The 13959-nt window shown below is 39.4% G+C and overlaps 2 protein-coding genes across 3 annotated transcripts in view; both read right to left on the reverse strand.

The window, feature by feature from the left end:
• LOC108245915 overlaps positions 1-3274 on the reverse strand; it is a 7925-nt gene extending 4651 nt beyond the window's left edge. The window contains exons 1-2 of the mRNA XM_037976736.1: positions 3029-3274; positions 2817-2941 (exon numbers count right to left, since the gene is read on the reverse strand). The gene's annotated coding sequence lies outside the window, so the exon portion shown is untranslated. The remainder of the gene's footprint in view (positions 1-2816; positions 2942-3028) is intronic.
• A 1870-nt stretch (positions 3275-5144) lies between these two features.
• Positions 5145-13959, reverse strand: part of LOC108228719 (protein mono-ADP-ribosyltransferase PARP14) — a 26840-nt gene continuing 18025 nt past the window's right edge. Inside the window, exons 4-16 of one of the 2 annotated variants that reach the window (XM_037976717.1) lie at positions 13643-13916; positions 13315-13551; positions 10775-10999; positions 10637-10691; positions 10380-10526; positions 8622-8684; positions 8369-8539; positions 8078-8254; positions 7920-7929; positions 7327-7883; positions 6857-6993; positions 6079-6259; positions 5145-5905 (exon numbers count right to left, since the gene is read on the reverse strand). In XM_037976717.1, coding sequence (XP_037832645.1) covers positions 5619-5905; positions 6079-6259; positions 6857-6993; positions 7327-7883; positions 7920-7929; positions 8078-8254; positions 8369-8539; positions 8622-8684; positions 10380-10526; positions 10637-10691; positions 10775-10999; positions 13315-13551; positions 13643-13916 — 2521 coding nt within the window. In that variant the 3' untranslated portion in view covers positions 5145-5618. Of the gene's footprint in view, positions 5906-6078; positions 6260-6856; positions 6994-7326; positions 7930-8077; positions 8255-8368; positions 8540-8621; positions 8685-10379; positions 10527-10636; positions 10692-10774; positions 11000-13314; positions 13552-13642; positions 13917-13959 lie in introns of both variants that reach the window. The other variant, XM_037976716.1, reaches the window with a different exon arrangement.

The following is a 13959-nucleotide window of genomic DNA, read 5'->3' on the forward strand; positions in this document are numbered from 1 at the left end:
AAAAGTACATAATACACTCATAATACACTCACTGACAATAAAGGTAAGTGCCTTGCATAGCATTGCAAATAAAATGAAACCTCATATGTTGAAAGGCCATTTAACAGTTTTATAATGATTAGAATACTGAATAATGGAGTTGGCAGAAAGATTACACTGCTGAACCCATGTCAGGGTGTGGCATCCCTTCTATCCTCGACACAAACAGCAATTTAATGGGGAATGCTTTATCATCTTCTGCAGCAAGTTGACCCACAACAGGTTCTTGAGATCTGGCACGTTGGCATTGAATTGGAGATAATTTCTGAGTTTATCCTTTTCATTATTAATTTGTGAAATACTGGGTGACCTGGGTGGCAACAGGTGCTGTTTCAGGTGGGGTGAGACATGCAGGTGTACGATGTCAATAATGTAGCACTCTGCTGTCAGAGTCCCCCAAATCATTATCAGAGGTGACCTGAAGTCAGACCCTATGGCTCCTCATACTGATGCCAGGAGTAACACTTGTGAGTCTCTCCACGATACAGGCAGGATTGGGCCTCTTTCCTCGGTGCTGCCACATTTTTGGTAATGTAGAACCAAATTCATTGCTGAACATGATACAATGCCATTTGTCATCAGTCCCTGTCTTCTGGTTATGGCAACACGTCAAACACACCTGTCTCTGCTCTGATGTCAACAACAGCCAACACAAAGAACATGCAAGTCATTGAGACATGGTGCAAAATGACATCGGATGTTGTTAGGAATACATGTGATCATTGTATTCTGTGATGCTTGGCACACAATAAGAGTCTGTGACCACTGTCCATTGTGACATCCGTACATCTCAGATGCCGGGCATTTGCACAATACAACCATCCAGCCACATGCAAACCCACAATGTGACCCCTATCTAGAGCTATCAAATAATGGTAAAGTTGCTTAATGTGTCTGCAAGACATCCTCTATGTTTGCTGGCTTTCACTCATTGTCTTGAGTGACTGACAGATGCTCTAGCAACTGTCTGATAACACCACTGCTCCACTCAGGATGTCACCACTTGTGCCTTTTGATGACTGTCCTAGAAGTGAAGCGTCAGTGATTTGTGGTGCATCCAGAAACAACTGCAAGGTGCCTTTTCACAAAACCTCTTTTGGTCAAACAGCTTTTTCTGTGCAAGCCATTACTATGTAAATTTTTTTGCCTGAGGACTTAAAACAGATTCCAGACTGGCACATTTTTAGATTAAGACTGAAGGAGTTTCTTAAAGAAGACCAGGTCTGCAGTCATGGTTAATAGTCAGCCCATGATATGATGCCATTTGTCATCAGTCCCATGATGGCTCTTGTTTCATTGTGGTTTTAAGTTTTAAGTTAATTTTAGAATTTATGTTATGTAAAACATTTATCTTGCTATATAGTTTTATTGTTTTTAAATTGTTTTATTGTTTTATGTTGTTAAAGGCCCATATGTATGGAGTACTGAAAGCGACATAATCAAAAATAAAAGCAGAAATATATATATTTTACATTTGCCTTTTCCTTACACACGCGTTGATCAGCTGTATGGCGTGAAATGTTTTTTATGGTTACCAAGGCAACCACGGAGAAAAGAGCAAAGAAGCTAAACTTCACCTAGGCAAGTGAATGGTGGTTAATGAGATGGAGAACAGAAAAAATATAAGTTTTGGGAGCCGCAGTCGTGGCGTTACAAATAAAAGGAAGTGTTGTGAGCGGCAGCATGTTGTTATCACTGTTAATTCAGTGAGTGGGACAGAGAGGACCAGGGCTGAGGTGGAGAAAAGTTGTCAGATTTTAGGGTGGAGGCAAAAAAGCGACTAACTGGCCACTGCCAGAGCATGTCAGCTACAGGTGGGAGTAAAGGACGGATGGTGTTGTGCTGAAAAGTAATCGGGCGTGCCCCCGCGAGGAAGCACGCACAGGTGTGAGCGGTATTAAAGCACGCCTCTTCTGCGTTCTGGGGCTTTGGAAAGGGAAACAATAAATAGTCATCACTGACTGTGTTGCTGTCAGTTAAGCTAGCAACGTGCCTTAACTCTTCTGCAGCTGTCTGAGACATCTCTGCTAGACTTCACTTCCTCTCAAATGAGGCGTTCTCCTGAAATGGACGAAAGCGCAGGCATGCACAATAGATCTGCACATGGATCCTGCTCCTTCGTGTTTATTGACCAATAGGAGAGGTGCTGGAGCAAAAAGACAGCCTCCCCATTTGCATATTGAGGCAGTAATGCACACGGTGATTAAAGAGGAGGAGGAAATGTGTAAGGAGAAAGCAAAAGCAATATATATATATATTTCTGCTTTTATTTTTGATTATGTCGCTTTCGGTCCTCCATAGATCTGGGGATGTGCATTGCAAACTAGCTACAGCTAAAAATGTTATAGTGATCAGTATTTGTTTTTACTTAACACTTGTCCCCACTCAAAAAAACAATAAAGAAAGAAAGAAAGTGCCAGTTTCTTGCACATCAAATCATTTACATAACTATCACTGTGGAAAAAATTACATTCCAATTGGACCATTCTTTTTGGGGGGTGTTTTCTTTTTTTAGTGGCTATATTTGTAAAAATGTTACAAGACTGGCTTTCCTTGAGTGACACATAATCAACTAAGTAAAGATCGTGAGTGCCTATTTTTGTATTGTTTTGCTTTGTGTGTGTTCTGAAACTGGTCTGGCCAGTTAAAAATGAAACCAAAAAAAAAATGTTTGTTTATCATCAGGTCTAAAACTGACTTTTTTGCTCAGCGACATTGAATTGTATTGGTGTTTATCATATTTACTGTGTTGCTCAAAAGATTTAACTACAGCTCACTTGAGATTGGCTTGTCGATGGCTGGTCTTGAGCTTGAGGTGAACTGTTTCGGTTCACTGTCAGCTGTAGCTCCCCGTCAGCAAGGGAAATGATGTGAATCTTCTTCTTTAAAACTCTTTCCTGATCTATAAGAAGAGCAAAGTCATAGGAAGACTTATGAGTCTCATGAAAATACAAACATATTCTCTTTTTAACCTGATGTTATGCCATACCTTGTACTTCCTTGAAACTGACTTTATAGATGTTATCTCCAACCTTTTCAATCGGTGCACAATCTCCTCCTCCAGACTCTCTTTTTTTCTGAAAGTGTCTCCTGATCTTCTCCTTCTCTGTGTTGTTCAGATTTCTGGCCTCAAAAAACAATGAATGCTGGTATTCATCCATTTTAGCAAAGACTTAGAACTACTGTAATAGCTGATCTTCTTTTTGTGCCTTTGCTAGTGAACTCTGAATTGTTAGTTTCATTTTCACTTACATGTCACCTCCCTGTGGTTACAATTCCCTCCCAAAGAGACAGACTTTCTCCTGATCTATTAAAGTGGCTTTAAGGTTCTGTTCCTCTGGTCAGGTCCACTAAATGAGGTTGTGAACACTGATTTATTTCATGTGCTGTAGTTTCACACTATAGACAAAAATAAAACTTTAAACTAAAATAGGCTGTGTTACCACATCTGAGCACTAGATGTCCGACTAAAACTAAAAACTGCACCGATGAAGAAACAGAAAGTCTTGTCGATGGGTCAAATTATTCATTAGCAGTAAAGAAAAATAATTATGAACATTTTTTATTTTAATTTGATTTTAGAAGTGATGAGCTGTGAAGATGATTTTGCTCCCGGACTGTTTTTCGCCTTCCCTATACGACACCAGATGTAATTTATAGCTACAAGCCTTTACGTCTAGGAGGCCTGACCCTGCTCATGCGTGTAGTGGGATTAGGGATTAAAGTGCCATAATTTATCCACTAATAAATTGTCTATTTTGACTTGATTGAGTGACAAGACCTTTATTGAACTTAGGGGCAACATTTATACTTGTTTTGTAGTCAGGAGCAGATTTTCTGAGACGTATTCTGAATGTTTGTCGACATAATTAGCTCAGGCAGAAAAGTGAACATAACGGGGGAAACTATTTTGCACTTAATATCAATATCTCTGTTTTCTTTACCTCATTTTTTGTGCAAGGTTGCAGAGAATTAGCACCTGTCTCCAACAATCATTAACAACTGTAATGGAAAATTTTAATGATGTTCTTCTTTCTCTGAAATGCTTAACAATAATTGTGATTCTTGCTTGAACAAGTGCATTAATAGAAGACTTAATGAAGTTATTTTTCTTTATTCTGTCATTGTATCAAGGTTTGAAATGGTTTTGATTTTTGTTCCATGTGGGAACTGAGGAAGACTCTGGTCCCCCCTTACTCCCTTCTGCACCTGGACTTGACTGATTTTCTCCGTGAGAAGTGAAGCTGCTCAGTAACTATGTAAATGTGTGGCGTTATGTTCAGACGTGTGGTGTGGAAGAAACACCATCAGTCAGTCTTGGTTTATTCATCCTCACACATCACAGCAGAGTTCAAAAAGACAGCCCTCCCATCAGTCACACCTGATTCATCTAGCAGTTCACCTATATACAGGTTAAACCCCGCCTTCTCAATTCAATTCAGCCAATCCCCTCAGCCTTCCAGAGAGGGAAAAAAAGGAAACAGTTAACTTTCACATACATAGTGTAAACAATTAGTTTTCAAACATAAAACTTTAAGCAAACATCTTATGTGTGCAAATACAGCAACTTACAAACCATTATTATTTTTGGTACATTAAGTTTTAACCAATCAAACTCCAGCTCTTATCGCTGCACTTCCTAAAAAGAGCTGGGTTTGAGGCGGGCCTCCTCTTTAGCAGGGACCCAAGATGGCTGCCACAAAGACAAGGTAAACATTTCCTCGGTACACTGACACACAGAATGCTCACATCCACAACCTCTAGAACCAGAAAGGAAAGGCTAAAGAAAAACGTATTGCTTTGTAACAGTGTGGCTGAAAATGATGTAATGAAGCCTCCCTATAAAAGTGTATGTTGTTTTCTTTCAGGGCTTTTCTATGAGTTCAGTAAGTAGGGTCTCTGAACACCTTTTTGCGTTCGAAATAAAACTGTTTTTCAAAGACAAAAAAACAATCTTTCTCCTGATTCTCTGAAACAGACATCTCACTATTACTAAATAAATTTTTGCCGCTACACAACAGATGTCAATTCTGACTATCTGTTAGCAAAATATCTTGTGAACCACTAAATGAATAGAAACAAGTGAAACATTAAATACAACAATATTTTGTAGCATGGTTTCTTTTTTTATTTGTGTGTTTGAAAGTAAAACAGTAATGTTATTTAAACATCATTTAGCTTCTTATAGTTGATAAGATGAACTGACAGCAAAGCACTCATGTTAGCAAAGAAATTACAACTAAGGAAAATCTCCACAGGTCTAAGAATTAAAACACTACAGCTCACTGCACAACTTTAAAAGTGCATCAGAAAACATCCTGTTTCCTGGATGAATCACTCAGACAGGTCAAGTTTGTGCACAAACCTTTCTAAACATGAGTAAATATGAAGACTGGTACTTTTAATATCATTTATATAAACATGTATTACATTTGATTTACTGTAATGTGTTTTATTTCACACATAGAGCATTTTATTTATTTTATTTCATAGTAATTTAGATAAATTTGTGTAACTTTTTATATTCCTAATTTTGCAAATTTGCATATTGAGTACTCTAAAACATTTTTCCTGAACTTTCACTTGAAGGTGATGAGATAGTCTGGGTAAGCCTGGTCATCATGGAAAACAATATACATGTCAGGGTTGTTGGTTTTATCCACCACGCTGTCGTAACGATTGTGGGGCTGCTGAGCATCTCGAGCTGGAGGCACCTTCATCCCACTTTGCCCCTGAGTGTAGACGCCAGTCAGGACTCGGGCTACGAACATCAGCTGAGAACCATCAGCAGCTGGTTTGGAGTAAGTGGGACGGGCAGAGTAGCTGGCATTCACAGCAAAGTAGGTTCCTTCACCATATGCTGTGGCTGAGAGTGATAAAACATAAGAATAGATATCTTTAATCACAGCAGCATTTTTTTTTTTGCTCCTAACATTATATTTTGTCACTTTTCTGACAATTACCTTGCTGTTTATTAGATAAAAAGCACATTGTGAATTAGAAAACAAAGAGTTGCAGACAACATAGAAAAATCATTACCATTTTGCCCAGCGAAGCGCCTGTTGAATCCAGTTTTCATGATGGAGTCAGAGCTGTCCTGCGTCGTTCCGTGGTACAGGAACTTTTCACCTGCTCCTCCTGACTGGATGTTCTTCTCAGTCAGATGCTTCTTCTGAGCCTCATAGGCACGACGTAGATGAATGTTCTGCAAACGTTCAATCTAACAGGAAAAATCAGAACCAAAGAACCAGTCAGCTGACAAGCTGTCTACATTAGAGAATGTAGAATTTGTTAAAGTATAAAACATGCACCTGTTGTGATTTTTAAAAAGCATAGTTAGAGATTAGACTAGATGTCAGAGTCATATTTGTCTCAAAACTCCAACCCAGCACATAAATTGAAATTGAGGAGAACAGAAGTTTACATGCAATTGAAAACTGTTTTTGTTTTTCTAGATTTTAACTGCTATTTTGTAAGGTAAAAGTAACGTATATCTCAAAATAACTTGTTTCTTGGGGACATCAATGCTATTTTATTGAGCTCATTACCATTTTATTTCAAAACCTAATACAATACACTATTTTGTCATAAAATGTACAAATATGGAGCACAAAAAAATCCAGTTGCCTCAATAAAATGTGTCATCTGCAAAAATAACTACAAGCAGGGGACAAAATTACAAAAAGTCATATTTAAAATGAGCATACTCCAACCTATTCTCTCATGCTTCTACATCTGCTGTAGCATGAAAATATATAATGGGTAAAATATTAAAAAAACAGAGTATGTGTTAATACAAACATATTTTCTATCAGACCTTCATTACAGTCTTGTTACAGGATCGTTTAAAACCCTCCTTTACTGTCTGGTACTCTTGAGAGGAAGGCTGTAGTGGAACCACCTTCATGGCCTCACCAGGAGCCATGCTGTCCCAGTACAGAGGGTAAATGAAGTCTGAAAAAATATAAAAAAGCAAAAAAAAATGTGTATGGTTTCTCATCTTTCATTAGGTCAGGAAATCAAAAAGGTTTCAAACAATACAAAGGATCCAGTGGGCTTCTTAGTTTCAGCTTCAAATCATAATTTACTGCATAACGTTCAGATAGAACTGTGACATTTAATGGAATGAAGATTTACTGAAATCAAAAGAAATATTAAAATGTATAAGCTAAGATGGAACAATGTTGGTGTGGGCCTAAGTTGTGTTACATCATCCTGACCCACAACATCTGACCTCATGGATTCATGACCAATACTGTAAAACATTTCTAAACCTGCTCCTCTCACCTGGCAGATTTTCAAGTCGTTTCAGTTTCGTTCTCTGTCTGGGTACACGTGTTGTAGCCTCCATGTTCTGTAGATCCACCTGCCACAGGACTCCCTGTGCATCTTGTATTCCTCCGGCTGTGTCCCTATTTTCCAAGTTGCGATTGGCTGTTTTGGGCAATCTTTCCCAGTCTCCACTTTGACCCAGAATGCACCACACCACATGTGTGTACAGCTTATCTTCCTCTATAACTCTCATCTCTTTTATGAGGAGAGATGTTTTGACCATTAAAATTATCTTGTTGACCCCATCTTTCATACCGTTCACTGTTATGTTGCCGGTCGGGTCATTTTGCATATAAAGGCCCTCGCTGTCCACCAGCTGCTGTAAAGCCAACATGTCGTCCTCAGTGAGGCCCTCCAGCTCCTCATATTTGAAGGTGTGAGTGGAGCACTGTGTCTTATACAGATCCTTCAGTTTTGCCATGGCTTTATCAACATCCTCTCTGCAAAGACCCAGGAACTGGAAGCCAGACTGCTGACCTACAGGACTGATATTAAGAAAGCTCAGGTCTGCACTCAGAGATGTCTGCTGTTGAGTCTGAGGCAACTGAGGAACGGACACTGGAAGACAAATCAAAATATATATATATATATATATATTTAAATACAATTCTATTTAAAAATGACAATGCTGTTTAAAAAAATACTCCAAAGGAAGATTTAAAAAAAAATCCTTGAGGGAAAAATGTTTGTATACAATTCCTGTCACCTTTTCTGACTACAGTGTTAAACATCTGTGTTGCTTCGTTTTTAAAAGCCAAGAAGACATTGATCTTAATCAGGACGAGGCGGATGGTAGTGAGGCTGTAAAGACGGGAGGAGGTGGCAGCTTTGATGCCTCGAAGGATTGCACCAGCCACAACAGAAGGGTCCAGTCCACCAGCTCCTGCAGAATAAGTTCGTTTTCCATCAGAATAAAAAATTACACAGACTTCAGTAATAACATTGAATGGTTAGTGTTGTGTTTTAAAACAAACATCTGGAAAATCATTCAACTTACCAGCACAGATGGCAGGAATCGCTACAGATGTAAAGTTTTTACATTGGTCAATGATGCTACAGACAAGTTCCTCAATGACACAAGCATCTTTCTCTCCACAAACATGTAAAATAGCTTTACAGGGGAACTGTCCGGGCTTGGATACAAAAACATCTCCTCGGTTCCATTTAGCTACAGACAAGCAGAGTAAAGTGGAGTAAGAAGCTGTTGAGTGTGTGATGGCTGAAATGTCTCAATGGTCCTCCTTTCTCACCTGCTTTCAGCTCAGCCTCCACCTCTGCTCCAGCTACAGTCAAGATATCTTTGCACACACCCTCTGAAAAATAGAAACATTTATTGATATAAAGGCCTCAGACGTACAATGTGCTACAACCTATGATGTTGTTTTCTGATTCCTTGCTATAACATCAGATGTTCTCATCAAATGTGACCAGGGTTTCAAGTGATAATGTAAACATAGGTTAAATGATCTTTTTCATAATAAAAGCTCCAGGCACATCATGCTCAAAACAAATACAGTGCAGGCTGCCTATCACTTAAAAGAATCAGAAAGAAAAGTAGGGTTAAGAAAAACAAGTTAGGCTATGCTTACACCACTCTGGGTGTATTTTTTAACTGATATTTATTTTTTCTGTTCATATTTTTTCCTCTCTCTACAATTTTGACAGAAACACCAGAATACCAGCACCTCAAAGTGGTGAGAAATTCCATGGTAAAAATAGAAGAAAATAACATGCTTAGATTGGCTAAAGATTTTTGTGTTTTCTTTGATAATTATTACAGTTTCCCCTCAGTTATTAACCATTACAGCATATGGCTAAAGCTTGGTGGCAACAAGATCAGGATAAAGCAAAATACACTTGGAAAAAAAGTGGTAAAAACTTTCTTGGCTTTTATGTCACCATTCCTGAAAAGTTCTGAATAGGAGCTAGAAGTTTTTAAAAATGGCAATTATAAAAAGCACTTATAAAAAATTGTTTTTTTTCTAGCTAAAAACTTTGGGTGTGCGTGTGTACTAGAGGTACAAATACAGCAACAAATCTCCATTAAAAAAATACCTTGAGTATTGTGGACAGGGCCTTTTAGTATTGGTTCTTTAAGCAAAGGGCTGCTAAAAAAAAAGTGAGCTAAAATTTACAAAAAGAAAAACAACAACTAGTGTGGTAAAATAAAGAATAGACATAAAGAACTGAAAACAAGGAATGGATTAAAAAAAGATATTAGGTGTACTCTCTTAAAGTTTGTGGTTTAACAAGCCTGTACTCAATTCAAAGTAATGTTATAGATCTGACGATGATTTTTCAATGAACTATTGACGTTTCGGTTGTCCAGGAATACAAACAAAATTTCCTAACATCTTGACATAATTTTGTAAATATAATTCTAATGTTATATTAAGTTTTTTTTCTTTAACAAATAAGCACATGACAACTCCCATCCAGGAACAAATAAGTGTTTGATCCACTGTTATACAAAAATTGAGAGAAGCATTTCTGTCTCCTTCTGCTGTTTAAAAGTGAGCCGGCAATATGCGGTTTAAGTGCGTTTTTTTTGGAGCCAGAGTCTGCTCAGCCAGGATGTGGGACTGAAAGCCCCACTTACTCTAATCATGGTGTTTTTAAGCATCAACCAACAAACTACTACTAATTATATTGGAAAATGTATGTTTGAACATACACCAACAAGGTAGGAAATACATAAATCAAAAGACCATTTTTTCTGGTTTGTCCCAGTTCTTTCAGTTTCTCAGTTTCTCTTTGTGATTTCTGAGCCTTCCTGATTTCTACTTCATCTGTGCCATCCAACCTGGCATTTCAAATTAATCTCCTAAATCTGTTTAAGTTTCTCTGAATTTTGTGAGTATGTATAGTTCTTTCATTCTGCTCATCAATCCATTTTCATTTGTGTGCGATTATGAGCAGCTTTAGTAACAACATTCTCCTTCCTTCCTTCCTTCCTTCCTTCCTTCCTTCCTTCCTTCCTTCCATCTGTCCGTCCGTGCGTCACCTACCATAGTCAAAATTTATGAAGTCAGTCGTGTTCACCACAGCATCTGTGGTCTCATTGGTGATGTCACCAAACACCACCTGTAGGTTAGCCCCACCTCCTACAGTCATGTTGACGTCATCGAGGTCACTGGTGAGGGAGCTGAAAAATGCTGAGAGGAAAAGCGTCAGGACATTCAATTTGTGAGACAATAATAGTTTAATACCAATACCCGCCTTATGAACTGTTATCAGACTTGGCCTGACTAGATCTCTGGTTTACCTTGACCTCTCTGGTTCATGTTTGACCTGAGGCGTTTGTACACTTCATGGTAGCACTGTAAATAGAAATCAAATATTAAACATCAAATAGCATGTCAGTAAAGTCCACTTGTGCTTTTCCAAATGTTTTCATAATTACCGTCTCTGAGTCAGGGTAACCAGGTTTAATGACAACGTGAATGGTGGAGAGAGACGTGGAACCTGCAGATAATCCAAACTGGTGAATGGTTTCCGTTAGCACTTGGATGGCTTCACTTGGTGGGTATTGGAGAACCACTCCGGGTCCAATGATAGGTATGGCTACTGAACTGAAGCCCTGCTGCACACAGAGGTCCAAACACTTCTTCAGTCCATTACCAAGAGCCTAAAAAACAAAAGTGTCTTACTTCTTTGTTGCTCTTTCAGATTCAAGGATTCAAGGATCTTTTATTGTAATACCAACTTGCATTTGTATGTTTGCAGTACAAAATTACATTTCAGTACAGCTCACCCTAAGAAAAAGACATGAGTAGGCATGGTGCCTGAGGCTGCAGCCATAGGAGGCGCTGCCCTTTCATTACATAAGAAAAAAAAAACACTAGGAAAGAGGAGGAAAAAGAGGTGGTGAGTTGAGGGTGTGTGTGTACCACTTGGGCCCGGTCCCAATACTCACACTTGCACCCTCATTCCACCCTCGTGTCCTTCAAATGCGCGTTCATGCTGAAGGATTTGAGTGCTTTTTAGCCCTGCCCCCTTTGTGTACTACATCCGGCCTTCGGCGAAGCCCGCATCCAAGCGGACTTCAGCGAAGTATTTACCCACAATTCATTGCTGCATGTGAAGTTTCGATTTTTTTAGGATCTTTATTGACAATGAAAGGGTTTTGAATTAAATGGCAGAAATATGGCTGTGGTGACAGAGCAACCTGCATCTGTCACAAAAAAAGCAGTTTTTAAATGTAAAGTATTGAAACAATTCTTGTTTCACTCCCCTGTACAGCTGTGAAAACTATCAAACTTTGCTCCGTATTCAACAAGTCAGAACAAAACACATTTGAACAGCCAAATATCTCCTTTGGAAAGCAAAAATACCTAAATTGTACTTTTAAAATTATACTGGCACCTTAAAATACCAAAACAGCGACCGGTCCCGCCCTGTTGGATGTCACAGTTACGACACAGAGGTGCAAGTAGAAGACGTAACCTGTACTGTCCCAATTCTCCAGTGTCTGAATGCTTGGAACCTGCGCACATGAACCCTTCTGTGCACTTTGACTGAGTACACGCTTCTTAGAGGGGCGTAGGGTGTAGTGCAAGTATTGAGACCGGGCCTTGAAGGCAGCATAATGTTCACCTCTCAGTTGAGGTGGTAGAGAAAGAGCAATGACAGTGAAGAGGTCATTTGTTTGTTTGGTTTTTTTATTTGATTTAATTTTTTTTTATTTTGAGTTGATTGTCTTGATCCACACTTCTTATCAGTTGGTGGTGTTACACATCATTCAGAGAAGAGGGAATTAAATGGGGGGAGTGGATGAGGCCAAAAAAGACTAACAACATCAGTCTACCACTCTGAGTCATTGATTAGCCTGAAACACTGCTAACAAGCTGTTTAATGAGTAGAAGCTGCCAATATGGTGTCCAAAGAAGGTGCTAAGCTAATGCTAGTCTAATTTATCAGTGACTATAACAGGGACTTTTCTGTCATCTCTCCAATCGTGCTGTTGTCACCAGGTGATAGTGTGACAGGGACCCCGCCACCGACCTAAATTAAATGATTAGGTGCCAGTGTGTGTGTGTGTGCAGGTGTTGTTGGGGAGGAGTTTTGTTTTTTTAACATGCTGCACTATGGAGCAGAGGTGGCTGGTGGCAGGTGGCTTATTGGTGTGGCCAAATCAGCTGCGGTGATCCAGGTGAGACGCGGAAGAGCGTGGAGAGCAGCATGTGGAGGCCTTGGGGACGGAGAGGAACATGGAGACCTGGTGCAGCGCGTGGCAGAAATGGGAGGCGCATTGATGCGGTTAAGTCAGCGGCAGTGATCCAGTGAGACAGGATGCTACGTGGGAGTACTGGAGGGGGAGAAGCATGCAAACCCCTTCCTCCTAGTTAAAATCCTGTTTTGTTTTGTTTTGTGGTGCTGTTGGTGCCAGGGCTGCATGAACCCAGCCTGAGTGGTTGAATCGACCTGTAACCTGCTGCTGAGCCCTCCGTGGAGCTGCCGTTCAAGTTGTTGGAAGAGAACGCCAGAGACGACCTGGATGGATTTTAGTGCTTTGGTTTTTAGTGACTTTTTTAAAGACTTCTTTTAACTGTCCTTTGTGCACACACTGGAATAAATTATTTTTAAAAATAACTTCATCTGGACATGTTGATTCTGTAGTATGCTCCCCAAATAGGATGTGTTTGTTGGTATCACGGGTTGCTCCCAGTGACACTGTTCCAAGCTTAATGTCTTTTAAGAGTTCAGTTATGTTAACTTTGTTTGCCCAGTTTTCTTCTTATTGTTTATATTTAAGTTTTTAACAATGCTACTTTGTAGGAATTGTACCTTTGCTGGAACAAAAAAGGGTGACCATTAAACGGGAGACATTTTTTTTGAATAAGACATATTTATAGACATGTTTTCAATTCTTTTGACAGGAAAATGTTTTTAGAATACATAATTTGCAACATACAAATAAGGGGGGCAAGTTTTTAACTTCACCTGTACACTCCTTCCTGTGACTCCATCCCAAACTGAGCACTCTATGAAGGAGATCTTGGAACAACTCAAAGATCCACTTGCGTCAACCTGAAGAACATCACCAGGGACAAGGGCACATCCTGCAGCTCTGGAATTAAAGCTTGATAGAACCGTGTTACCTCCTTTTTTGAACAAACTAATGCCAACATTTGTAGAAGCCAGCTTCTTGTTCAACATGGGCGCCACCAAAACATTCACCTGTGAAAATGTTACAAAACATTGTGAACAAGAACATAATATTTGATGCTATTTTACAAAAAATGAAGTTTGCATAAAAAAATAGTCAAACCTGGACTTCTTCTAAACTGCAAATCTTGATCTCTAGATTTATTTTATTGTCTCCACTGCCTCCGACGGTGTTGAAGCGACTTCTAGTAGCTGAGGGTCGGGGTATAAAGCTGCTCAAACTGTTGGGGCTACTGATGCTTCTTGGTTTGGTTTGAACACCTTCTTGTTCCCAGATAAGAACCTGACAGGAAGTCTCAACCAGCTCCTTGCTCACTTTACCATCTCCTTTAAAGTAGCGCAGAGCTCCTGGTCCATCCAGAACCAAAGTGTCTGATGTCAGACTGGCCAAAGTAGACTGTAGGGCCTGCAGGGTCTCAT

The sequence above is a fragment of the Kryptolebias marmoratus genome, linkage group LG7 (genome assembly GCF_001649575.2).
Source record: "Kryptolebias marmoratus isolate JLee-2015 linkage group LG7, ASM164957v2, whole genome shotgun sequence".
Lineage (NCBI taxonomy): Eukaryota > Metazoa > Chordata > Actinopteri > Cyprinodontiformes > Rivulidae > Kryptolebias > Kryptolebias marmoratus.